Consider the following 26,209-nt stretch of genomic DNA (forward strand, 5'->3'; position numbering starts at 1 on the left):
CACACTGGCAGCACCAGGCTTAATAGCAGTCTCATGGGCCTGTTTATGTCAAATATAAAGAATATAGAGCAAATGGTTTATCAGCCAATAGAAACGATATAATGATGAAAAAATCATTATTCAGTGTTGACCTACAGAGTGTTTAGTGAATTTGTACCTCTTGTTTTTTTCACTTTACCAAAAAAATGTCAAGAAGATTTTCTTAATTAGCGTTAGTCCAGGTTGAATAACGGTTAATTAACGGTGTAGTATCATGAAATTTTTTTTAAAAAAGGAAATGTATGTGTGTGTCCTGAAAATAGGCCTAACACGTATATGTGTACGATGCTCGTGCAATACAGCAGCGTCACGTGACGTCACTTCTGAGCAGCCAGTTGTTGACTGGTGCTGCTGATGCGTTTGTGAACGGATATCGTGTTGGCTGGCTGTCAAAACCACACAGACAGGGGAAAAGCGGAACAGGTAAGACTGGGAAATTACCTGAGGAACAGTCTTTTATTATTATTCATTATTCATTATTAGTAGATAAATCTGAATTAAGACACAGCAGCGGGACAAAAGGGACGTCGGGTCTGTATTGTTAGTATTTACTGAGGGAAGCTAACCGCACATAGCCAAGATGGTACCGAATGTTAGGAGGTTAATTTTCAAAATAAAATCCGAAAATAGATTTTTACTTCTTATTTTTTATAAATTGTGAAAAAAGCTGTCGTATTTTAATTTAGGCGAGTTAAACACGGACATTTTAGTTTGGGTTGGCTCAATAGGATTAAAGCCCGATCAGCAGTTAAGCAGCAGATAAGTGCAACAATTAAGTAGCTCCAATGTGAGAACTCATTTAGCCTTTTATTTGACTTATCTATAGAGATATGATTATAGCTAATAGACGATTCTATTTTTTTTTTTCCTATTCTGTTTTGTTATTATTGCTTGAAAGCTAACGTTATCTGTTGAACGGGGGTCCCCTTTCAAGTTTACCCCGTTTAATCTCCATTTACCCTGTTGTCCAGAAAGCCGATATGTGAAATATGTGGGTCTATTCAAATATACTTTCCTTTAAATATTCTGGAAAATACAAAGAAAGAAAGAGAAAAAAATAAATTTTACTCAAGTTTCGACGGGTGTAAAACGTGCCTTTATTTTGAAAGTCTTCTGTGGAAGTGATGTTAAGTAATTTATTGAAGCTTGTTGCCGGTTAAATCGCTGATTAGGATGCTTTGTAACGCTTTGTTCATGATCATGTTTATTTTAATGTGGCATACATGGCTCTCCCAATATATATCTAACAACGTATCAGTAAATAGACTGATCCCTTCAGGTCCGGTCTTACAACTTTTGTAAAAAAAGAGGTTGAGGTCACCAGAGCTAGAGACCAAAAGAGATTACTCATCATTACTGATCATTTAACAGGCAGGAGGAGTTAGTTGTGTCACTGTCCCAGATTTGAGGAAAAAAAGTAATAGAAACCCAGATGTCAATATCAGGAGCTCTGTGACATGTTTGCCTGTCGCAGCTCGTCTCTCACTCTGTCTCTGGTTAAAAACAACTGTCAAATGGCTTGCAGCTAGAACTGACAATGATCTAATTTTCCCAGACAAAAACATATTGCCTATGCTCTACGACCCACACTTACACTAGCTGAGTTATATATAAAGGGATCAATGTAAGGTTGCAACTAATCATTTTTTGTATTGATTATTTTTTGGTTAATGTGCAGATTATCCCAAGTAATTATAAAAGGTTCAGTCTATTTGTAAATGTAAAAAAAAAATAGTTAAATGTATGTGTAACAATTTCCAAAAAAGGTAACTAAATAATACAACAGCTTGTTTTGTTCCAACAACAGTTTAGAAAAAGGTCCAAAGATATCCTGAAAGTTTGGCGTTTTAATAAATTGATTGTTTCAGCTCAGCTCCTGCTTGTTTTTCAGGGTTATTTTGACTATTCTAAGCCTTAGAAAGAAACCACCGATAGCCTGGGAGTGCTGGGTCAATTCAAACCTCCAACGTCACTTACACACGAAAAGCACCTTAGACCTTTGAGACCTTCGCAGCCTTCCAAGAGCAGCTGTTAGGAAAATTGTCTGATCTTAAGGTGATTTAAGCAGATCTTAGGTGTATCAAGCAGTCACTGATCTCAATGAAACATTTAAGTGACAGATTATTGCTCAGGGGTCACAAAATGATAACCTTAATGAATGTATTTCGAGCATTATAACACATGAACATGAAGTATCACAGGGTGTACTGTACATCACACCTATGTTACATCTTCTTCAGGATTGTATAATGCTCGATATTTCACAGGTCGACACACACAAGTTCACACACTCGGATAGAGACACACACCACATGCAGCTTTAGCTGTTTCTCTAAGTTAAGCTTGGGAAGGTGTGGAGGACAAAAAGTTCTTCTTTGATATTTGTGTGTCTGTTGTTGAGTAATGAGATTTAAGCTAACAGTAGTGTGGTTGTTGAGTCATTGATTGGTTTGTTATCAACAGAAAAACATATGGTGGAAGGGTTCATTTGCTTGTGTTCGTGGCAGCAGTAGTCCATAAACCAATAGGTCTCATCATGGTGGCCTCATGCAACTTTATATACACTCTATAGATTAAATACCACTCTTTTCTGACTCAACATCTGGCATTCAGCTCCTCTTTTACTTCACCATAGATGACATCTGATTCTCTTGGACAGGTTGTTTCCATAGAGGGACAGGGGCCTGTAGTGTCTACAGCCGGTCCTTGGTTCCTTCTGGTTCACCCCTGAGACGAAGGCACCATGGCCGACCATGAAGAATCCAAGAAGATGAACGGCAGTGCTGGACACTCGTCCCATCTTTCGGAGCCACCCAAAGAGAGCATGCAGCTGAAGAAAGAGATCTCGCTGCTCAACGGCGTCAGCCTGATCGTAGGAAACATGATCGGCTCTGGCATCTTCGTCTCCCCCAAGGGCGTGCTGATGTACAGCGCTTCCTACGGGCTGTCGCTGCTCATCTGGGCCATTGGTGGCCTGTTCTCAGTGGTGGGTGCCCTCTGCTACGCTGAGCTAGGCACCACCATCACCAAATCAGGGGCATCCTATGCTTACATCCTGGAGTCGTTTGGAGGCTTCATCGCATTTATTCGTTTGTGGACATCTTTGTTGATTATCGAGCCCACCAGCCAGGCCGTCATCGCCATCACATTTGCAAACTACCTGGTGCAGCCACTCTTTCCAACTTGTGAACCACCGTATTCAGCATCCAGGCTCATTGCTGCAGCCTGCATATGTAAGTACTAGAACCTGACTGACATATGTGTTTGCTGATCGACCTATATGAGATATAGTGGTAGTTTTTTCTGACATCACAACCTTTTTAACAGAACATACAATTTAGAAAACAATACTTGGATTGATTTAGATAAGATGTCATCAAGTAGTTTGTTCAGCAGAACACGTTGTGAAAGGAGATCTTGCATTGTCAGTGTTAGGGATGCACGATATTTTCGGCACGTTATCTGCATCTGCAATAACGACATATAGGCATTGGCATATAAGACATCGCTTTAATTCTGCCTAAATGCTCAGTGATTCCCTAAAAAAGCTTGGCGTAAGGCTACGACATTAACTTGGCGCGAGTGTGCTCTCACTACATGCACCTCGCCTCTTCCATCAAGCCTGAAGAAGAGTGCATGATGTCTGCGGTATGTTTCCAAAACGGACAGCAAGGTTGATTTTATTTCATGTATTTGTTCTGTGAAATAGGTCAAATTTGCCCTATTTGGAGAGCATCATCCAAGCCTGTCTAATTTGTATGAATATTACAGTTTTATTTACAAGAAAATGTTACATACAGATAGATAAGTTTAAGTACTTTTCTTATATTGACAGTGAATGTGTACATTTTAAAAAACAAAGTTATTTCTGCAACTGCTAGTGGGCCACTACAATAAGAGTAGGCATGATATCAATTCCACTACAGGGGAGACTTGATGTTCTCTGCAATTATGTGGAAATAAACATGTGCCTAATATATAAGTGTCGAAATCAGCAAAAAATCCAATATCATGCATCCCTTGTCAGTGTAAACAAGTACACAGTCCAAATAGAAAAGGTCTATTTTACGTCCAGCTCAAACATCTACTATATTGGCCCCTGTATTGGGAATCAATGACATCCTTTCCTCTAAAATCTGTACTGTCTCAAAAATCCTTTAAAACATCATGAAATCTCTCCCCTCTTTAGGCTTACTGACATTCATCAACTCTGCCTATGTGAAGTGGGGCACCCGTGTGCAAGACATTTTTACCTACGCTAAGGTGGCGGCCCTCATCGTCATCATAATCACTGGGATCGTCAAGCTGTGCCAGGGTGAGTGTGGTCACCACAGCGCTCCCCTCTTCACACAGTTGGATTCATTTTAGAAAGCACTACATCACACAAACATGTTTTCTGATCGACGAGTAAGCCCATCCTCTTACATCTAGCTTCACTGTGATCAGTGTTCGTATGTTTATCTTTAGTGAAATATTTGCTGACATAACTGTATTTACTGCTAATATTCATGGGAAAACCCACCGTAAGGTTTGTTTTTGGCATAATTGCAACTTTTTTGATATACTGTCATGGCTCAAACTGTCTATAGAAAGATTGAAATCCAAGCTGCCGTCAACAGTGTAAGAAAAAGCACTGATCACAACTGTGACTGACCACAAATACAGAGAGTGCAAGGATATATTTCTTCATGAATGTAAAATAATGTAACTGATGACTTGTCTGTCCTCCGTCTCAGGTTACACGACCAACTTTGAATCATCCTTTCAGGGATCATCTACAGAGCCTGGTGACATTGCTCTGGCGCTCTACTCTGCTCTCTTCTCCTATTCCGGCTGGGACACCCTCAACTTTGTTACAGAGGAGATCCGAAACCCTGAGAGGTACCTTCAACTTTATCATTTACTGTGTGAGCAGAAAAAGGTCAGAATACTTGACTTAGCACACTAACGGTTGTGTTGTTGTTCTAGGAACCTGCCGCTGGCCATTGCCATATCTATGCCCATTGTCACCGTCATCTACATCCTCACCAATGTGGCCTACTATGCTGTCCTGGATGCCAGTGCTATACTGGCCAGTGATGCAGTGGCAGTGGTGAGCAAAGTAGCTGTAAAACCTTTTGACAGAACAAGCTGCAGTTTGCAGTTGCTAAAACGGTTTCTCTGTCTGCTCAGACGTTTGCAGATCACACTCTGGGTGTAATGAGCTGGACCATCCCCATCGCTGTGGCTTTGTCCTGCTATGGAGGCCTCAATGCCTCCATTATAGCTGCATCCAGGTAGAAAAACACACGTATGCAATCCCAGATTTCAGCAACAAAGAAAAAACTGCATTGGTCATATTAAATAATTCATTCTGGCTTTGTAGAGGTCATGTCATCTGCTTTATGCATGTTTATTGTGTGCAGGTTGTTCTTTGTGGGCTCTCGTGAGGGTCACCTCCCAGACGCCCTGTCCATGATCCACATAGAGAGATTCACTCCCATCCCTGCTCTGATCTTCAATGTATGAACCTAGATCATTTATAGACATTAATTATAGACAATGAAGTAGAAGTTGAGAGTCAAAAGATGGAAACTAAAGAGATGAAAATAATGCAATCATGTAATATTTAACAGTTTTGTCCTCACTGTTTTAACTCTCCCTTCACTCTGCTCTCCGTCCAGTGTGTGATGTCACTGATCTACCTCACAGTGGAAGATGTCTTCCAGCTCATCAACTACTACAGCTTTAGCTACTGGTTCTTCATGGGTCTGTCCATCGCCGGGCAGATCTACCTCCGCTGGAAGGAGCCTGACAGACCCAGACCGCTCAAGGTAAGACCTGCTTCACACTCCTGTGTAACCCTTTCCATCCATCGATTCATTCATCTATTTTCTGCCAATTCTCAGGAGTATGGGAGGGGTATTTCACTCCTGCGTCTCTCGCTGGGCCGTTCCTTTCAGAGGGAGGGCCACAATGCACGCTGGGTGTTGTAGGAATGTAGAATGGGCAAAACCAGGAGATGTCCAAGGGACAATTTTCTCCTTTAATTAGTTGTCATCAGTTATAATTTATTAATAGTTATTAATTCTGGCTAAGCTGTCTGGTTGTATCTAAGCTCTGTATCGTTAGCAGTGAGACAAGCTAAAAATGTAAATCATTAAATAATACTTGGGGTAAAGAAAGGACAATAATCGCAGGCACTGGAAGTCAGTCATAGCTGGAGGTGCTGTAAGAAAGTCAGTCTATATGATGTATGGCGTATACTGTGCAATTTTTTTAATTGAAATCTCAAAGATCATTTATATCTTATACAGATCAACAGTATTTTATACAGTTTTCAAGCGTGTTTTACTCTGCCACATATCAAACTTGACTATGTATCAAAGCACTAAAAAAAAACAAACGAAGAAGAAACACAAGTGAGGATGTCATGTCATACAGGAGACGAGTGATACACAGACCGATGCAAATTCAGACCACGCTGGAGACTGTGTCATTCTGTCACCGGAAGACAGACTCTTCAGTGAGATTACACAATTCCCTGATACACTGAGAAATATTAGGGCAAGATGATCTCCATTCCTGTGCATAATCACATGCTCCCTCTCTTTAGCTTCGAATGAGACCTCCCTCTCTCCCTCACTGCGGAGTCAATTCTTTTAAGATACTACCAAACCATCATTTGAAAGTAACGTTTAGTAACTTTCCTTTACTGTGTAATTTACAGCCATAACCACGTCACACATCCTGTTATACAGTGTCCGTGTAAAGCTGCACAAAGTGAACTCACTGCCGCTCTGTCTGACAGGACGACCAGCGTCCCGATGTCTTTTCTTATTTTTAGTTAAAAACACTAAACTCTCTGAAACACATCGCATAACTCTGCAGGAAGTATCATTAACTATTAAGATGCTATTGATTGTTCATCACACGCTCAAGTTACTTCTTATTTTTATTAGCTGATGGTTTTTATTTCTTCTGATTTTAGGGGGTGCTGCAGCACCCTCAGCACCATACTTCCCGCGCCCTGCTTTAGCAATTTTGTTTATGCTGTATTTAATGTAATATCAATAACTTTAGAATATAAAGTTGCGTTGTTTAGTAAATTGAAACCTCCTGCTGTCCCAACTTATAAAGATACTTATCTTTGGAGTAAGTATAATGTCCCTGCACTGACCGAACTAACACTCTTAAATCTTTACAGTGTGCTGATCTTTTAAAAGTTTTCATTAGTGTTTTCAGCTCACAGCCTCTCCTGATTTCTCTCTCTGCAGCTCACTTTATTGTACCCGGTGATCTTCTGCCTGTGTACCATCTTCCTGGTAGCGGTTCCTCTCTTCACCGACACCATCAACTCTCTAATCGGCATCGGCATCGCCCTGTCAGGGGTCCCCGTCTTCTTCCTGGGAGTCCATCTACCTGAGTCCAAACGACCGCCTGTCATCACCAAGCTGCTGCGTGAGTTAACCAAAAATCCAGCATCCCAAGGCAACAGACACCTGCCCACGCACACTGAACAGGCTAACATGTTGTTGTCTCATCCTGCAGGTTCACTCACTCACTTCACCCAGTTCACCTGCTTCTGTGTGCTGACAGAGTTGGACAAAAGTGAATAGCATCCAGAACACTTGAAAAATGTATCTACAACTTTACAGCTGTCAGTCACCGGGGGACCAGACGAGGGATTTTTCAGAGGAAAAAAACAGTTTTGACTTTCTTTTTGTACCGTCACTGACTTGTGTACAACACTGAAATGCTGCCACACGATGCACACGTTCATGTGCAGATTTATCTGGGAATTCAACTACAGTCATACAGTACTGTCAGAATTTTGTGGGTTTTGTTACAGTTTGATTTCTTCACCGTATTTAATGACCTGTAATATAAAATGTCCGTTAAATGTCTTATTGTATATGCGACATGTAAATAAATTGTGCCTGTGAGATTTAGCAGGAGCTGCGCACAGAGGGACCTGATAATGATGCAAGTTAAATTCTATACAGGGGTTTAACCCATTATAACTGATGAATATTAAGTGCAGTATCTGTGAGTGAGTTAATTATCTGGCATGTTAAATTCACGGGCCTGGTTGTTCAAAAGGTTTAATCTGGATAAGAATTATCCAGTTTTGGAAATCCACTTTTTTTCTATTCAGGATCACGTAATCCGGCTTACTTTATCCCGGTTCTTCAAAGAAAACTGTATAGGATCAACCTGATCCAGATACTGGCTTTTACCAAACGCGGATTATCAGTGCTATGAATGGGATTTAATGCTACATACTTAGTCCACAGGCGGCGCCAAAATCCACACAAAACAAAAGATCCTAAGAGTTGCTTTTATTTGGATGTTTTATGTTTGATATTAACAGATATTTGGTAAAAATATTTTATGGGGACAAAATACGTTATTTTTTCCACAACCTTAAGGTCTACCTCACATATGTCACTGTAGCAAATCATCAATTCAAGAAAAATTTCTAAATTATCAACATAATTTGAAAAATTGTTTTGTTTATCCTAACAAGTTTGTTCCTGTAATCCAGCCTGAATCCTCCCCTCTGCTTGGATCAGGATAATCCAGATTTTTAGATTAAAGTTATCCCACTCAGAAGTTTTGAAGAACCCAAACTGGAGGTTTAATCTGGATAAAGAGCTAAAATTGGATTACGTGATTTTATCCGATTACATAATCTTTTTTTTCCTTTTGAACAACCTGTTTAAGATTCGATCTTATCCGATAGCTTTAATCCAATAAGATTACCTTTGAACAACCAGGCTCTGGAAGAAAAAGGGAAAAGGAATCTTTGTGTCTGCTATTTGAAGATTTATCATCCAAATTGTGTAGCTCTCGTGCCATTGTCTAGTTCTCTTTCTGCATGTCAACTCGTCCCTCAGGATGATGTTCTGCACTGACGGGTCACGTCAAAGCCTCGACGGCTGCTAAACTGGTCAATCTCAGAAGATTATACTATAAATGCATTGCCTCAGGAGTTAACTGACAACCACCTGCAGCAATAATAAGCACTTTGAGTCTTATTTTGTCTCTGCTTGGTTAATTTGCCTTCCTCCAGCTGTGAAACCTTTTAGTTGTGGATCAATAAATTGCCTACTTTCTTTGGATCTTGAATTACGGAGATCTTTTAGGAGGTGTACATTTTGTGTGTTTATCATGCAGGACTAATTAACACACACGTTTGAAGTTTATTTTGAAAGCTTTCTTTTTATACACATCTACATATTTACAAAAGGTTTCATTCAACAAGCATCCAAGAGAAACAATCAAAAGAGGGATTTCTGAACCACACATACTCACACAACAAGACTTATGCTTCACACTCACGTTATGCAAAAAACCTTAACACACACAGTTATACCTACACACACTACCATGCACAAAATGCAAACACCCTAAAATGCAACCACACGCGGCCCAAGACGTCTCACTAACAGAAGAGTTAACAGCACAAAGCATACCGGGCATATAACACTAATATGCAACATTTCTAACACACATTCACTTTGAACACAACACCCACACACAAATTCACTCCACCACAGTAAAAAAAAAAAAAAAAGACACACTGGATCCTTCTGGAAAGAGCACCAACTCCTTCACTCTGTGTAGGAGAGAGGGAGGGATTACACTTTAAAAAGCAGATAAATGGATGCAATTTTCTGATCTATGAGTAAGAGTTTGACATTTTTCAAGAACTGGCACATAAGTCACCTCAGAGCATGTTGTTGAATGTGTTTGTTAACCACTTAAAACATTTTCACTCTTATTGAATATGGCAGTTTAATATGCAGGGTTAGTTTCTTTTTCTTCCAGGTGAGCATTACTCCGAAGTCCTCGAGCCTAATCGGTCTCTTTAACATGCTTTTTGCACCTTTAATAGAGTTCCCTATAAGCACAACTTGTCAGCCAGACATGAAAACATTTTGAACTAACTGCTTTCTATGTGATATCAGTCAAATCTATGCAGTTTCTTACTTTATAGTTTAACAGGGCGAAGGTTTCAAGTCAGCTAGTGAGCTTAATTTTGCAGAGGCACGGCTGGTAGCCTCCAAAGCATTGCCAAAGAGCATCGGAGAAATGCAGATTTTTAATGTAAAACTGCTTTATTCAGCATTTTACTGGTTTAAACAACCTGGTGTGTTTTACTTTGACTGAAGGATCTTCACTGTTTGTGACGTCATATGGTGACGCAGTATAAAAGAAACCGAAAGGAGTATACTCCACTGGCAATAGGAAAAGAGACAATCAGCATTTATTAGCGGTTGTGTCTGAAAAACCTGCGTCACCACGCTAATTTCGGTGGGAAAGGGGTATTAGAAACAAGCTAAGCACCTACAGAGAGGCTGGATGCAGCTCATTAGGCAGTCTGACATCCTGTGGCCGCCAAAGAAGAGCGATGAAGTAATGCTGATTTTAACATGCAACTGCTTTGTTCAGTGTTTAAACTGGTTTTCATCACTAAGTCTGTTTATCTTAGAGAGCAGGAGACGACTGTGGATATTATGCTCCTGGGGGAAAAATCTGAACTTAAAGAATGAAGTGTTAACTCAAATGTTTACAGCCTGCCTCGGTGTTCTAGCACTGCTTCTTGTACAATGACTCAGCTTAAAAAAAAAACAAGTTTAGAGATTTGATGTAAAATATGCGAACCGACTCGGGGTCCTCTGATGTTAAAGTACTGGTGTTACATTTGATCAGGATGTTCCTCACTCAGTTCAACTGATTTTTAATAAAATTGGATGAGCGCTACACATGAACTGCTACACTGTTAGGCAGGGTTAAATCTTTCAGCTGTGCTTCAGTTATGTGCCAGTGTAGCAGTTGTTTCCTCCCCACTCTCACCTACACAGAGTTCTATGGAGTTCTGTGCTGTCTGTGAAAAGGGGGTTGGATCCACTGACACGTGTGGGAGACGGATCAATCGGAATCATATTTATCTCCTTCGTCATCCTCATCGTCACCTTCACCACGGCAGCTCAGCTCATGCAGCACCTCCGTCTGGTAGCGATCCCAGCTCCTCCGGCTGTACGAGTGCTCCTCCTCCCAGTAACCTGCACACACGAGACAGACACCATACAGGTTTTATTTGTGTTTATTGGCCATTTGGTTGTTTTATGTGCTAGATAATATCATGTGCATTTCTCTGGGCGAAAATGCCTTGTTGATGGCAGAGGTCAGAGGAGAGTGGCCAGACTGGTTGGAGCTGATAGTAACTCAAACAACCACTCGTTACAACCGAGGTATGCAGAAGAGAATCTCAACCATGTCACACGTCGAACCTTGAAGCAGAGGGACTACAGCAGGAGAAGACCACACCGGGGGCCTCCTGTCAGCTAAGAACAGGAAACTGAGGCTACACGTTGCACAGGCTCACCAAAATTGGACAACAGAAGATTGGAAAAAGGTTGCCTGGTCTGATGAGTCTCGATTTATGTTGGGCCAGTCTGATGGTAGGGTCAGAACTTGGCGTAAACATCATGAAAGTATGGATCCATCCTGCCTTGTATCAACAGTTCAGGCTGCTGGTGGTGGTGTTGTAATGGCGTGGTGGATATTTTCTTGGCATGCTTTGGGTAGTACCAACTGAGCATCGTTTGTTACTGACCATGTCTATCCCTTTATGACCCCATCTTCTGAAAGCTACTTCCAGCAGGATAACGCACCATGTCACAAAGCTCACATCATTTCAAACTGGTTTCTTGAACACAACAACGAGTTCACGGTATTTAAAAGCCTCCACAGTCACCAGATCTCAATCCAATAGAGCACCTTTACGATGTGGTGTAACGGGAGATACGCATCATGGGTGTGCAGTTGACAAATCTGCAGCAACTGCGTGATGCCATCATGTCAATGTGGACAAAATCTCTGTGGAATGTTTCCAGCACCTTGTTGAATCTGTGCCACCAAGAATTAAGGCAGTTCTGAAGGCAAAAGGGGATCCAACCCGGTATGAGCAAGGTGAACCAAATAAAGTGGCCAGTGAATGTATATTCTGAAAAGTATAGTTAAAAGGAGTAAGTGCAGTAGGGTTGCAGCAAATTGACACCACATTTGTTGTATACATACCACCATAGCGCTCCTCTCTGTCACTGTCTGCATCACTCCCCTCATCAGGGTAGTCGTTCCTCCAGTTGCCTTCTTCGTTTTCATCATCCTCATCTTCATACACCTCCTCCTCGTGGACCACGAGGTCAGGCACCTGGGATTAACAACAAGCCATTTATCCTTAAGCTTTGTTTTTGTTCATTCATTATTTGTTTCAATGTCCTCAACTTGCATAATATTTATAACCCTAAATTAAACCATTCCTCTGCTTGAAAATATGCAAGATACATTTTTGAAGTTCCTAGTTGCGAACACATTTGAGTAAATAAGTCATAACAAGGCAGTGTGGGCAAAATGTAAAAAGGCAGGCAAAGACCTGGAATCAGTCGTGACCACCTGCATGTCAGCTGACCCTTGTGGATATATCAAAATACAAAAGTCCCTGGTAGTTAACACATAACCGCTGTGATCTCAGACCCCTTGTTTTCCCCATGTCTACTCTTTACTACACCCATGTCTTCATTCACTCACTCAGAGTTCAGCACTCATTCATCTGTCCGTCCATCCATCCACACACACCAGTTCTCCCTCGTCGGCGTAGGCCCTGACAGAGAGGATGTCCTGGATCCAGCCCGGTGTGACCGTCTCCTGGTAGTAAAGGTCGTACACGTAATCGGCGTCCGGCTCCCGATGCTCCTCCCCCAGTCTCTCTCCAGATATGCTCAGACGCTCTCGCAGCATCTTGGTGTTGTTACACAGGACCACCTCTGGGTCTGTGGCCAGCTTCTTTACAAAAAACAGTGTGAGAAGGAAAAAATTACTGCTGCACTTTAATCACTGAGGTTATCTATATTGTGATGCTACCAATGCATCTACACATATCTATACCCCCCAAAGAGGTTTAAGCCAGCGCCAAAGGAAATCACCAGCGGCAAAATCATAATTGAGAATGAAAAAAAAAAAAGACACAAAATGAAAATGTAAAACAAAAAAAATACGTCAAATCGTCTCTGCATGTGTTGCATGCAATCTATCAAACTGTTGAACAAGCAGAATGTAAACTAAAATAACACGTCTTGACTTCCGGCAGTCATCTCCTCTCATCCACAGCCGCTTTATTTTACACATGCGGTAGGCGCTGCATTTTTTTCCCTGAACCTAATTGCTCCGCTGTTAAGCTAGCACTAATGGGAGAGGGGACTTCCTGTGATCTCCCATAAAATAAAAGCTGCTCATTTTGTGATGGAAATATTAAAAGCGCTGAGTTACAAACGCTATGCACTTTTTTAATCATGTCCTGCCTCCTGCACCCCTCGCCTAAAGCCTTTCCTTATGGAAAGAGTATTTCCATAAAGCGAGAACGCATCTGACACGACGATCTCCTGTTGTGTACTACAATTGTGAAAGGGCAACTCCGAAAATTGTCCCAATCTGCAATCTGATTCTGCGGACATTGTAAGCTAGCAAACTTTTTGGAAGACCGCCAGATCACCTGTGAAGTTTCTCTCCAGCAGGAAACCTGTGGCAGGCTGCTGAGGAGCGCTTCATCCCCGCCTTTGTTTTTGATTAAGAGTTTCTTCTTTGACAATCTTGACAAACGGGTCACCACTCAAACTGCCGCTGCATGTAAACATACATGTAAATGTCAGCGACAGCACCAGCGCCTGTCTGAAAGTTAATTATTAATAGAAGTTACTATTGTTATCTAACTAAGTAAAAAGTAATACATCTCCCTCTGAGATGTTGCCGAGTAGAAGTAGGAAGTTGCATAAAATGTATTAAATAAACAGTGTAGTAGCTACTTGAGTAAATGTACTTTTCCACCACTGCGTCCCTTCTCCAAACTCCACTCCCCTCTCCCTTTTCAAATGTTGTAATTCAATTTTTCTCATTTACTCAAGCATAATAGACATTTTTACCAAATGATCAGAAATAACACGAAAAAGCATCGATTTTTGTCAAATAAGTTAACAGCCTTATTGCCTTTATTTATTGTGGATCAATTACGTGGTCGTGCGTCGCTACCCCCAAAAGGCCCATTCAGACCAGGAAACACCCTGAGAAGCCATTTAATATTTATTCATAGTTTATTTTGAAAATCTTTGGAGACAACATTAAAAAAATATTGTTCACTAAGTGCAATGTACCTGTGCTGTACATTACCTCAACTGTGATAAGGATGGTTAGTATAGTGTTATGCAACACTCCAGACAGTCCCTCCAAGATTTTGCTAGCTATTTCTGGGATTGTTGCCGCCTAAAATGCCTGATTTTGAGGTTGTTTTGAGTTTACTCAAGAATCTACACATTTATTACATTTCACTGTTCTACTTGTTATTTCAGGTGCTGTGCTGGTATAAAAGCATTGCTGATAGACAGGGGATTACCATCTCCCTGTACAAACACTCTTTGAGATCAGTGCTGACCCAAACATCAGTAACACGGCCTCTGATTGGTCAAATACATTTAACACAAGGCATCAGGAATTGGCTAAGTGACAGCATTTACCATTTTCAACACAGAAACATGGAGAAATGACCAAAAGAAGAGCATTGGATCTATTGTTATGCGTACACAGTATAGAGTGTCCATGAAGACGCTGTAGTTTGAGGCTGTATAAGGTGGCTCATGGAAGAAAGGCGATCACACCAGAACCTCATTAGAGTGGCACAGCTGTCTGCTTCACAGCAAAAATACAGTACGTCTTACACATGCAGCGGTCCAAACATGTTAAAGAAAAAGTAAACAATACCCTCCAATGTTTATACAACATCGCAAAACTCAGGGATCGATATTTGGAATACAACAGGTTGAAATTTGTCATGGAGAATACAATTAATTAATTTGTTATGATTAATTATTCATTACTGTGCCCAGTATCATCAATATTGGTAATTGGTTCCTTTTGCTTGCTGAGGCGGGGGCGGGTTAGGCTCACTCTACAAAAAATGCCCAGTTTCATGCAAAGCAGGTAAAGCCTGCTAAAAGGGTAACCTGATTTCTTTTCGGCTCGTTAATAACAATGTGATATCAGCCTTAGGCGCTCCATACAGCTAGGACTAGAACCTGACTGTGGGCAATGTCACATGTTAGAGGCAGAATCGATCATGCTGACCACCTGCTATTCAAGCATGTCTTGTAAGAACTATTGTTGACTGAAGTAAAATCTGACCACATTTTAGGCTTTTAATGATCTCTGCCAGGTTCCTGTTTTTCACAGTTTTCTCAATTGATGGTTTTTAAGGGTATTTCATTTTCACCATCGCCATTTTCACGTTTCGCTAAAATTATGGATAACTGTCAATTGGCCTTGTATATATTTTATAAATGTATCAATTTCAATATGTAGTACTGCAACTGATAGTACTATCATTGATGCAGACAAAATCCTAATATCACTCATCTCTAACCAGCTAAACTGATGCTCAACTCACCTTGCCGGAGGACTTGTCTGGTTCGTCTTCATCTTCATGTAAGAGATCAACCACCTGGATTTCACCAAGACCCAAAGATTTGCGCTGCTCTTGCCCAGCCTCCTCTGTGCCCTCAGGAGCATCTGTGTGGGGGTTTTGTTGTTCAGCTGGGCTTGACAGCCCTGTGCGATGGCTAGACAGTATTCTGTAGCGTTCCTCCCTCCGGGTGCTCCACTTTGTGCTCCGAAGGTCCCCAACTATCCGCTGTGAGCTGGCAGCAGAGGGGCGCAGTGCGTGGGCCAGGCGAGGCCGAGCCAGAGCTTGTCGGACCTGCGTTTGAACAGGAGCATCCTGGAGATGAGATGACACAGGTGAGAATATATTTGGCTCTTTCGACAAAATGAGAATATATTTAACACTATTAATGTTCATTATGTGCAATAATACTTTCCTGGTTAACCCATACACTTTACATTTTATATTTTCACTAGAGATGCACGATTAGGGATGGGCATAGAGATCCGGTCTTTGTTCTGGTACTTAATTAGTCAGCACCGACAGTACCAATAAGCTCATGGACAAACGGTGCTCCTATCTGTATTTTCCGTTAACATTTTGTCTTATTAATGTCGTTTTCATTCAATTGTTTCATTCCAACATGGCTGAGTGATGACAAAGCCGCCGGCATCAGACAAGGTTGCATTGTTGTGGTCTCGAGGCTAATGCCAACACCGTTGCTCGAGTTAATGCAAGTACATTCCCACCGCAGCCTCTGAGTCCTGGTGGCTCCGATGGCAATGTTGCAGATGGGATTAGCCAAATGAAAAATGCAGTTAACACGCATGGTTCTAATAAATAAGCCTGTAGTTATCCAGTCACTGATGTTTGCTAGATACATCAGCTCCCTCCTGTTGCGTGCAGCGTATCTACACATGCTTATGAGACAGACGCAAACGTCCCCTGATGCGTCCCTACTGTAAATGCATTGATTATGGATACGACATCTCCTGTTAAATATGGACCTTGTTATGGTGCTGTGTTAAAAGATTATAAGTGCAGCTGTCTAGTGCCGGTGTCATTCAGAACCACACGTTTTGATCGTTTCCACATGCAATGTCTTTAAAGACGAGCCTCCTTCACACGCGGCTCACCTGCTGCTGTGAAAACGAGAATCCGGGTAAAAACTCAAAACGCTAGTTGTGTTATTTGGGCAACTCATTCTTAAAAGAAAGAGACGTGCAGCAGGTGAAGGTGAGTGGGGGAAAAATAACTCAAGAGAAGCAAAATGAGCTGATTGTTTGTGAAAAAACTACAATAGTGTGGAGAATAAAGCACCTTTCCAATGAGGAAATAAGGTTTAACCTTCTTTAAATAGAGAACTGTTCTAAACAAAATATCATTCATAAAAAAAATGATTGTAAAAGAGTTCAGTTGGTTTAGGTCAGGGGTAGCTGATAGCTCGCCGAAGTGTGAATTATGAGTTGCCATGACAGTCAGAAAACTATTTTCGTATTGCTCATGATCGTTACTGTTACTATATTTACGCTTAATGTTAACTGTTGTTACTGTAGGGAGATGACCACAGCCCTTAATGCCAGTTACAACCCCCCTTCCAGAGGCACATTATAAGACACCCAAACAAAGACATGTCTTTGTTTTTTGCACCAAATGATGGAGAGCAGCATCGATAAGAGTATCGATAAGTATCGGTAAAATCCTAACGATACCCATCCCTATGCACGATATAGGATTTTTTGCTGATATGCTGATATTTTCCAAGCATTTTTGCCAATTTCGATACCAATATATTAGGCACATTTATTTTCACCGAATTGCAGAGAGCATTAAGTCTCCCCTGAAGTGGAATTGATATGATGCCTACTCTTTTTTTAGGGGCCCACTGGCAGATGCAGAAATAACATAATACAGTAGTGTCTGCGTCACGTGTAGACTTCCACACTTTAATTGGACGCTCTTCTTCACCTTATTAAGTTTTAATTCACAATCTACTTTAATCCGATCACTTTGCTTCAGTCCCCAAACACACCTGCACCTCTGCTCTCTGCCCAGCTGCTGGCCCCACCCCCCTCTTTCTGTCTGTCTCTCTGTCTGCTTTGTTGACTTTCTCTCGCAATTCAAAACAGCACGAGCTGTGTGTGCACAAGGGACGTGATTAATGACGTAGTGATCGTTACGATCGATTGATCGTTGCCAAATGACATCTGCACCTTTTATAAGCTTTATAAACAGCGACAATCAATGAATTTACAATAGGGACATACGTAGATACACATGTGATTGTTTAAATTGCGTAACAGAACCACATGTTTGTGGGCGGACTGAGAGCGTCCAAAGTCAGACCCTGTTTTGCTGTCAGAACACTGTGTGAGGAGTAAAGCGGTCCCACTGTTGTTTATTTGGTTGCCATGACTTCACGTGTGATTAATGTCCTGTGACTCCTGTCACTGTTTCAGTGCTCTTCCTCAACAAGGATAGTGGGTGAAAAATTGTTTATTTGGAGCGGACATCTCCGTCGTTTAATTGCAACTTCGGGACACTTTATAGAAATCTGAAACAGCAGCGGCAATAATTTTGCAGCGGCGGGCCATCGCTGCAAAATGTATGTAGCAGAAACACTGTACAGGGATTTTAAAATGTACACTTTACTGGGAAATACAAGGAAATTACTTAAACTTAATGTAATGTACAAAATGCCACATTTATTTGTATGTAACATTTTCTTTCTAATAAAACTAATATTAATACAACTTAGACAGGCTTGGCTGATGAGATTTGGCCCCTCCTCGCATGAACGATGCTGAGCAACCATTGCAAAAAAATATGGTGCAGGGAGAAGGACAAAATTAAGACTATTGAGAGGCTGAAGGAGGCTATATCCTTGCCGAAGCCAGCTACTGATCTGGCCAATGATAAGCCCGCGCAGGTAACTGAGAGGCCGGCGGTGGTCAAAGAGAATCCGCCTATTCATTCGACCAGGGCGGCAAGTCATGCGCCTAATATAGCAATCCATTAGATCGGCTACTGGCTAGGCTGGTCATTAGCTTCCCAGGCTGGCAACAAGCACGCCGAAGCTAGCAGCCCAATGGATCGGTGACTGGATAAGCTGGTCATTGGCCTCCGAGGCTGGCAACTAGCACGCCAAAGCTAGCTACACTGGTTATTGATTTGACTGGTCATTTTCCTTGAGTGTATTTTACTGGTGTATAGGAGCCTAATGCCCCGTGTTACCACCACCAACTGGACACACTTTGGATTTATCTAGATTCTTGTAATTAGTTCATTTGTTCCCAACAAAGTAAGTATTTCCTCTTTCCTTTACTGACAATTTATGTACGGTATTGCTGCTTAGAACGTGCATGTGCACAAACAGCCTTGGAAGCTAATGACCAGCCTATCCAGTTACTGATCCATTGGGTTGCTAGTTTCGGCGTGCTAGTCGCCAGACTGGGAAGCTAATGACCAGGCTAGCCAGTAGCCGATACAATGGGTTGCTATGTTAGACGCATGATTTGGTTGAATGAATAGGTGGCTTCTCATTTACCACCGCCGGCCTCTAAGTTACCTGCTCTGGCTTATCATTGGCCAGATCAGTAGCTGGCTTGGGCAAGGATATAGCCTCCTTCGGCTTTTCAATAGTCTTAATTTTGTCCTTGTCCCTACGCCATAAATAGCAACCTTGCAGATCATTTGGGAAACTTTGAAAAACTGTCATACCGCAGACTTCTTGCCCCCTTCTTCACGCCTGACAGAAGAGGCATGGTGCATGCAGTGAATGTGCACACTCACGCCGAGTTAATGTCATAGCATTCTGCCGATACCGATAACATGCAGATAATATTGTGCATCCCTAATTTTCACTTATATTTCAGTTGTTTTCTGCATTTCTCTAATTTGTACTGTATTTTTGGAGCTATCTGACACTACGATTTCCTTAAGGATTAATAAAGTCAATTATCTTAGATTTTCCTGATGCATAGATATTGAAAGAAATTACACAAATACCATGTTAGATGTAAATGTATCACACCATTCATTCTTTTCATTCACACTGTATGACAAAATGCCTTCTCAAAATGTTACAGGAGAAACATTAACAGTAACGATTACCTTCAAAGGCAGATTGAAATCTGTCAAATTTTTTGGAAAAAAAGTTAAACAAAATAGTTGAACTAGTTTAATTATTATTCATATTATGCATACATTCACATAACTAAATCGACAGCTACGCTAATTAGCTAGCGTGATGAAAGACACCATAGACTGGATATAAGACTTAAATGATTCACATTACGTTTTCAAATACTTCCTAATATTAAAGCCAATACGGCTAAGATTCAAGTCAAGTTCGAGGCCTACAAATACGTCACCACTACATTCAAGATCAAGAAATGAGCTGACGCCTGGGCGAGCTAATTCAATTAGCACGGCTAATGTTTGCTAACATCGCTGCCTAGCGAGAGCTAAGCTAACAACAACTAGCATACTAGGCGGCTTGTTCTCCAATCACTGACATAATTTTTGTAGTTAAGTTCAACTTTATATCAGCCAGCCACCTTTAATGAATCGTTGCGTTTGTACCGATTTGCAAAGCGGAGGTTATCTGTCGTTTCCTCTGCTAACTGCGTAGCTGTTACGGCCAGCTAGCCGCGCTGTAGCAGCGGGCCTCTCACCTGTGTCGCTACTGTGGCCACGAGTTTGAAGACAGAGTTTTCCACCTCGGCCTCATTGGGCTCCGGCACCGTATCTCCTGAGCTCTGGGACGTCTCTGGACGGATACGTTTACATGCCAGCAACAAAGCATCAGCAGGGTCGGTCCCCCTTTTTCTCTTGACTCGCAGAATTGTCGTGTTTGGATCCATGTTATCCCTCTGTCTGAGTCAGTCTGCTCCGTCTGGCAGAGAGAGGAGGAAAATGAAAGAGTGCTCACTCCGCCTTTATTTCCGTGTCTGCAGGGCCGGAGGCTGCAGATTCAGGACCGCAATTCTGGGACCGCGTTTCGAGGACCCTTGTATTTTTGCGACAGTGCCACCTATTGTACGACTGTAAAAAGCAACTAATGCCGTTTTCCGCCCAAATACCACTTTTTTGTCGAACAACTTATAGTTTTAAAGGTTTATTACACCCAAATAGTAATACTAACAACAGTTTAAAGGTTTATTCCACCCAAATAGTAATTATAACAACAGTTTAAAGGTTTATTACACCCAAATACTAACTATAACAGTTGAAAGTTTTTACACCCAAATATGTATTTTTTGTATTAAATGTAAATCTTTATTAAAGTACAAAAACAGAACAAACAATGAAAACCATTTTTCTGAACAGAAAAATATAACATCATAAAATACACACTGAGCATGACAGGTGGTCACTGAAGATATCGGGCATTCTCCTCTGTCACCCCAACAAACAGGCAGAGACAAAGACGCAGAGACTGAATGGAAGGAACAGAAAGTTATCGATACCTGACTTTCCCAGAACCAGTAATATTCAAAGTTCAAGACAGCAGTTAGAGTATGTTGAAAAAAAAAAGAAAAGGATGTAGGCTGGAAGGCTTTCAGTATGTTGAATACTGAAGCACTGATCAAAGACACACAGAAAAATAGCAAAGGTAGAATTAAAACACAGTTAGCTAAGATCTCTACAGGAAAAGTTGACCAGGATCTGGACTGCCTCTGGGAAGTATGACCTCCTCCCTATGTGCCTCCCATTGCAGCACACCTTGATGTACCACCCGTGGCAGCCCAACCTGAGGCATCTGGCAGGCTGTCTCCGTAACTCCCTCTGCCTGGACTGAATGATCCAACTACCGCAGCTGGACAACATGACATCTACCCAACAATGCCTATGGTTGAAGTAGCAAATCCAAGAGCTGCAGGGACAATGTATGTGTTTCGGCCATGGACAGCCTCTGATTTGAGAGATGTCATGGAAAGAATTCCTAACCCTTCTGAAATTGAAGGAGCTGAGTTTGGGGCCAAGCTGTTGGAACTGATAAGGCAACATTGTCCAACTACAGGAAAAATAAAGAGACCTGTAGTCACGAAGATACAATTAAAATGGGGGGCTGTTGAAAGAAATTGGCTTGAAAAAGATATTCCATATGACTGGGCTGATAACTCACCATATAGAGTGGCAGTCACAGGTTTGATTTAGAGATTGGATGATTACTATGCAAGACAAATGGACTGGGGAGTAGTGAGAGATTGTGTATAAAAGCCTGCAGAGAGTGTTACGGACTACAACCTTAGACTTGCAAACGTCTTCAGAGTCCATAGTGGTTTGATACAGCAGATCCAAACAATGACAGCCCCTACGATCAACAAGAGAAACTTTTTTTCATTGAAGGCTTACGCCCAGACATTAGGAGACTTGTTCAGAAACATTGTGTTACACTGGAGACAGGATGTCTGATTGACATTCTGGCACATGCTCGGCATGCAGAAAAGGTGGCAGCGAAGAGTGATAAAAATGCCGACCAAAAAAAGAGAAATTGGGAAATAGACTTCAAATGGCCCAGCTGCAAGCCTATGAGCAGAAATTACAACGTAACCGTGGAAGAGGGAGGTCGGGGCGAAGAGGCAGAGGTTGGCCTTTTGTTAAGGCTCGCCCGGAGGGTTGCTATCGATGTGGGAGTTATGATCACTGGATAAAAGACTGTCCTCAACCAGAATATGAAGAGGACAAAGAACAATGGCAGTTCCGGCCAGAAAACTGAGTTACAGCAAACCGGGGAATGAGAGGCCGTGGGAGAGGAGGCTACTGACTGGCCAGGGAGACAGGACAGGACCTGGAAGAGGGTGAGCAAAAACACAAACACATAAGGTTTCTCAAAACACAAAAGAAGAGCTTGAGTTAGAGATGCCCCAATGTGTGATTCCCCCATTGCAATTACCTTTAGCTAAAATATTTGTAGCTGGGAAGGAGATAGAATTCTTAGTTGACTATGGTGCAACTCATTCTGCTTTGAAAGCAAGTGACTGTTTAAATCCTCCTAATTGAGTGGTAGGACTGCCAACACTATAGGGGCGGGAGGGACAACTATGAATTTGGTATTGTGGTTATTTGCACAGAGGTGTGTACTTAGATCCCACTCCTCCATTATATGTGTACACATGGAATTTAAGGAAACATGACCCCCGTTCAGTCTCACAACAGTTGACAACTTTGCAAAGCAACATGTGAAAGAGAGGGAATAGATTGATAAATGTATAGGCCTTTTGAGAACTGGAGTGGAGCGACCACCTGCGATGCCCCCTTTGCGATCAACATCAATTCCAAGGGCACAGCAAAGAGTGGCGAATGGGTAAGTCTTGACAGTCAAAACATATCATAACTGTATGGTCGCAATACCCCCCGTAAGTTTCTTGTGATAGCCAGTGCTGTACATGCCTAATGCAGTCATTACTTATATTTGACTTTTAGATCTGTCCCAATGGACACACCTTGTGGAGGTGGAATTCCCAGCCTGTCATGAAGTTTGGGATTCGAGCTGGAGATTTTATGTTGTCCACCAACATTTTGTTGTCTGGCAACAACTACTCAAAGGTGGCCCTCTTGTTCAAATTAATGAACATGGGGATGGTGAACAAAAACACCTTCTTCTCCATTCAGGACACCTGCTGTGTCAACACGATAAAGGAGTTCTGGGAAGAGAGCAGGACTGAGGCTCTCAGTCACCTTCAAGGGAAAGATGTTGTGGTTCTAGGTGCGTAGCTTAAACTTTATCATGTTGTCAAGAATTGACGAAATGAGGCAGTGGCAATGTGATTGTATGTAAGCAGCTAACTCATATTTTATTTTCTGTTTTTTTCTTTTTGTGCACAGTACTGCAGCTACACCACCATGGAGAATGACACCAAGGAGATAATTCATGTTGCCACCATAGACAAGCGGCAGACCTCCTGGAACTCTGTGGCTCATCTGAAATAATGTATGAATACATGTGTTGACCCTTGCGATCCATCACAGTCTGGACATGTGGCATTGTGCCAAGAACCTGAGCAAAAAAATTGCTGCTGTAAGTTTGTTTGGGGTGAAAGTCTGCATTCTCTCACCCCTCCATGGAATATGGTTGAATACCCATGCCTTACATTATTATTTCTTTTGTTTGTCTCCTCAAGGCAGCAAAGATAAAAGGACAGTCCATTCTCCTCAACTGGCTGAAAGACATTGTAAACCACTTTTGGTGGTGTTGTAAGACAGCTGACACAACCGAGCAGTTTCCTGTAAGCATATGATTCATATACATTTTTCTCATTCATTTCCATGTGAATGACGTTGTTATAATGTGGTTTTATGTTTTTGCAGGTACTATGGGTTGGCATCCTTCACCATGTCTGTGACGTTCACACCTGGACTATGGGAATCTGCCAACATAGGCACCTGGAAGAAACACACAGGATGGAGTGGATCCAGAGAGACTCCAAGTGCCACAAAGCTTTTGGTGGACATTGTTCTCAATAAGCGTTGGCAGAAGGATGCACATAAATATCTGCGCTTCAGGTAAAGTGTGCCTACATCTCTCACACAGATGTACATTATATAACTACTTGTGCTTATTTAAAAAAAAAAAAAAAATGTTGTTTTTGTTCAATCAGATCAACAGCAGACCTGGAGGCATTCCAGAATCATATTCTAATGTATGCCAGCAAGCGCTATGCTTTCATTCCGCCAGTTTACAAGGCAAGAGTACTGCTTGCTGCTCTGCCCTACAATTTCCATTGAAACCGACCAACATTGAAAACAGCTGAAGGCACACATTTTTTTACACCTGAGTTATTCCCGTTTACAGTACTGGTAGACATTTTTAATCAACGTTTTGTATGCCAGTGAGTATTTGTTTACATGCGCACTCAAGGTCAGTTATGATTATGAATAAGTGATATTGAATGGTTGAATTGTGTAATTGCAGCTTCCGAAGGGTGTACATAAAATGCCAGAAGATACAGTGTATACGCCCTGAAATCTGTAAAACGTACATATACATCTCTGAGCTGCAAGCAATGATTGTAAACAGAAGAATCACGAGTGGAGTGGGGATGCCTAAGAGGATGAGCCTTCGAATAGATAACCCTCGAGGGCTCGGTTTGGTCCCCCCCCATACTTTTTTTCCAGCACCAGCACCAGCCACATCTGATTTGTTTTCTTTATTGTAGCTTATGAACTTACTTTCTAACACATACTTTTGGCAACAGCCTATAGTTTTTTTGACAAAACTATAAAAAACATAAAAACGTATATTAACTTCAATGTCTTCAACAGGACCAGTTTTCCATGCTGATCCAGATAGGAACCCAACATGTCTTCCCAGGCATGATCATAGAATAAAAGAGCAGGCACACCCTGATAAAATGAGAACTTTTATTCTCAGTATTGAAAAGAATGGCCAACAATGTTCTGTAACTTACAAGATATTCATCAATAAAGTGTCAAAGTTGTTTGTTACATTACTTTCTTTTTTGTTCTAACTTGTGAAGTACAGCTGTCCCTTGTAATGAAAATATACATTACTAGAATCTGAAGGGGTACTAAAAAATGTCCTGACACTGGTAGCTCCTCTCCCTCGCCTGGCCCTGACTGCTCCACCACCTCTGCCTCTCCGCCCTCTTCCTCTCCCTCTAACCTCCGTAACGTTACCAGGTGGTGTAGCTGGTCTTTCACTCTGCAAATGGAGAAAAAGATCTGTATCCTGCTAACGCTATCCCTCTATGGCTCTAACCTACAATAGAATATCTTTCACCATTACTTCTCTAATGTTAGCTGATATTAGCATGCTAATTAGATTGCTAATGCTAGCAGTAAACGCTAACATTAGCGATCTAATTAGCATGCTAATATAAGCTAACATTATCAATAAACACTAACGTTACCACAATACGAAACAAGTAATAATAACATTCGCTATCTTACATGTAAGCTATGAACTACAGTTTTACAGACTAAATAACTAAATACAATGTCGGAATCTAACCCTGACCTCATCACTTGACATACGGCTACTTGGTGCGCTTGTAGACGACATCATTGGATGAGGGAGCTCCTGGAAAAAGTGTTTCTTAACACAACACCACCAGATGTCTGACAGAGCTGTGTCAGCCGCTGTCACCAGGTTAGTACTGGTTCTCCAATCCAAGTCAATATCATTTTCAGTCATGTCGGTGTCTGTAATGTACCATGTGACATTACAGTGGACTGGAAAATGTCCCACAAATACATCTTTTAGTTTACGTTTTTTAGTTCTAGTGTAACACTCGCATGGGGCCTGACTAGAGAGCTTGAAGCCGAACATAAGGGTCTGAACCTTTATTGGAAATATCTGTTGCGAAAAAGTCAAGTTATGAGACAGAGGGTCTGACCGTAACCACGGTTTGGTGGAAGGGAGAGGCGCGGCCAATTTCAATTGATAGCCTTTCCCCATGCAAATGTAACAGGATTCGTATGCGTTGTCTTGCCGTGAAGGTAGTTTTACCAAGCCACAGATTTCTGCCCAACCACCCCGTCAAATTTTTGTGCTGTAAAGCTTTGAGATCAGCCAGGGTTGTTTCCTAAGATCTTTTAGGCCAGGTCAGATTTGGAGAGCTCAGAACAGTTTGGATCAGTGCTTTAAATGTCAGCTGTTTAATCAAGTCACTTGTTAGTCTGGTGTGTATTTTATTGATCAGGTCATATAGGTATGTCACACTGGTG

The 26,209-nt window shown here is 41.6% G+C and overlaps 2 protein-coding genes across 5 annotated transcripts; one reads left to right on the forward strand and one right to left on the reverse strand.

Moving 5' to 3' along the window:
• The first annotated feature begins 2,782 nt into the window (after window positions 1–2,782).
• On the forward strand, window positions 2,783–7,718 carry slc7a6 (solute carrier family 7 member 6). The gene is made up of 9 exons (XM_069680316.1): window positions 2,783–3,272; window positions 4,229–4,354; window positions 4,776–4,920; window positions 5,008–5,131; window positions 5,212–5,315; window positions 5,445–5,541; window positions 5,703–5,852; window positions 7,296–7,479; window positions 7,570–7,718. The coding sequence occupies exons 1-9, from the start codon at window positions 2,783–2,785 to the stop codon at window positions 7,635–7,637; spliced, it is 1,488 nt and encodes a 495-aa protein (XP_069536417.1). The 3' UTR covers window positions 7,638–7,718.
• A 1,505-nt stretch (window positions 7,719–9,223) lies between these two features.
• On the reverse strand, window positions 9,224–20,426 carry slc7a6os (solute carrier family 7 member 6 opposite strand). 4 transcript variants are annotated; one of them, XR_011308312.1, is made up of 6 exons: window positions 20,191–20,426; window positions 15,521–15,850; window positions 12,667–12,873; window positions 12,109–12,241; window positions 10,886–11,090; window positions 9,224–9,640 (listed from the first exon to the last, which is right to left on the reverse strand). XR_011308312.1 is itself a non-coding variant. In XM_069663887.1 (5 exons), exons 1-5 carry the CDS (start codon window positions 20,377–20,379, stop codon window positions 10,957–10,959), a joined length of 990 nt encoding a protein of 329 aa, XP_069519988.1. In that variant the 5' UTR covers window positions 20,380–20,426; the 3' UTR covers window positions 9,224–10,956. The 4 variants fall into 4 exon arrangements, 2 of the variants coding, with proteins under 2 accessions (XP_069519988.1, XP_069519972.1); XR_011308311.1 differs by having other exon boundaries at window positions 10,882–11,090; XM_069663887.1 differs by having other exon boundaries at window positions 9,224–11,090; window positions 12,667–12,870.
• Between the last annotated feature and the right edge of the window lie 5,783 nt (window positions 20,427–26,209).

This window comes from Semicossyphus pulcher, unplaced genomic scaffold (assembly GCF_022749685.1).
Source record: "Semicossyphus pulcher isolate SPU_LCO1_2020_fin unplaced genomic scaffold, fSemPul1.0.p SCAF_1, whole genome shotgun sequence".
Classification (NCBI taxonomy): Eukaryota; Metazoa; Chordata; class Actinopteri; order Labriformes; family Labridae; genus Semicossyphus; species Semicossyphus pulcher.

Bases quoted from the DNA above. Each gene is read 5' to 3' on its own strand.
- slc7a6os (XM_069663871.1), bottom strand. From the start codon at position 20,379: ATGGATCCAAACACGACAATTCTGCGAGTCAAGAGAAAAAGGGGGACC. The intron at 15,851-20,190 runs GTGAGAGGCCCG...TCTCATCTCCAG, and splicing joins TGGCCACAGTAGCGACACAG to GATGCTCCTGTTCAAACGCA. The intron at 12,242-12,666 runs GTGTGTGTGGAT...TGTTAATCCCAG, and splicing joins ACGCCGACGAGGGAGAACTG to GTGCCTGACCTCGTGGTCCA.
- slc7a6 (XM_069680316.1), top strand. From the start codon at position 2,783: ATGGCCGACCATGAAGAATCCAAGAAGATGAACGGCAGTGCTGGACAC. The intron at 3,273-4,228 runs GTAAGTACTAGA...TCCCCTCTTTAG, and splicing joins CATTGCTGCAGCCTGCATAT to GCTTACTGACATTCATCAAC. The intron at 7,480-7,569 runs GTGAGTTAACCA...CTCATCCTGCAG, and splicing joins TGTCATCACCAAGCTGCTGC to GTTCACTCACTCACTTCACC.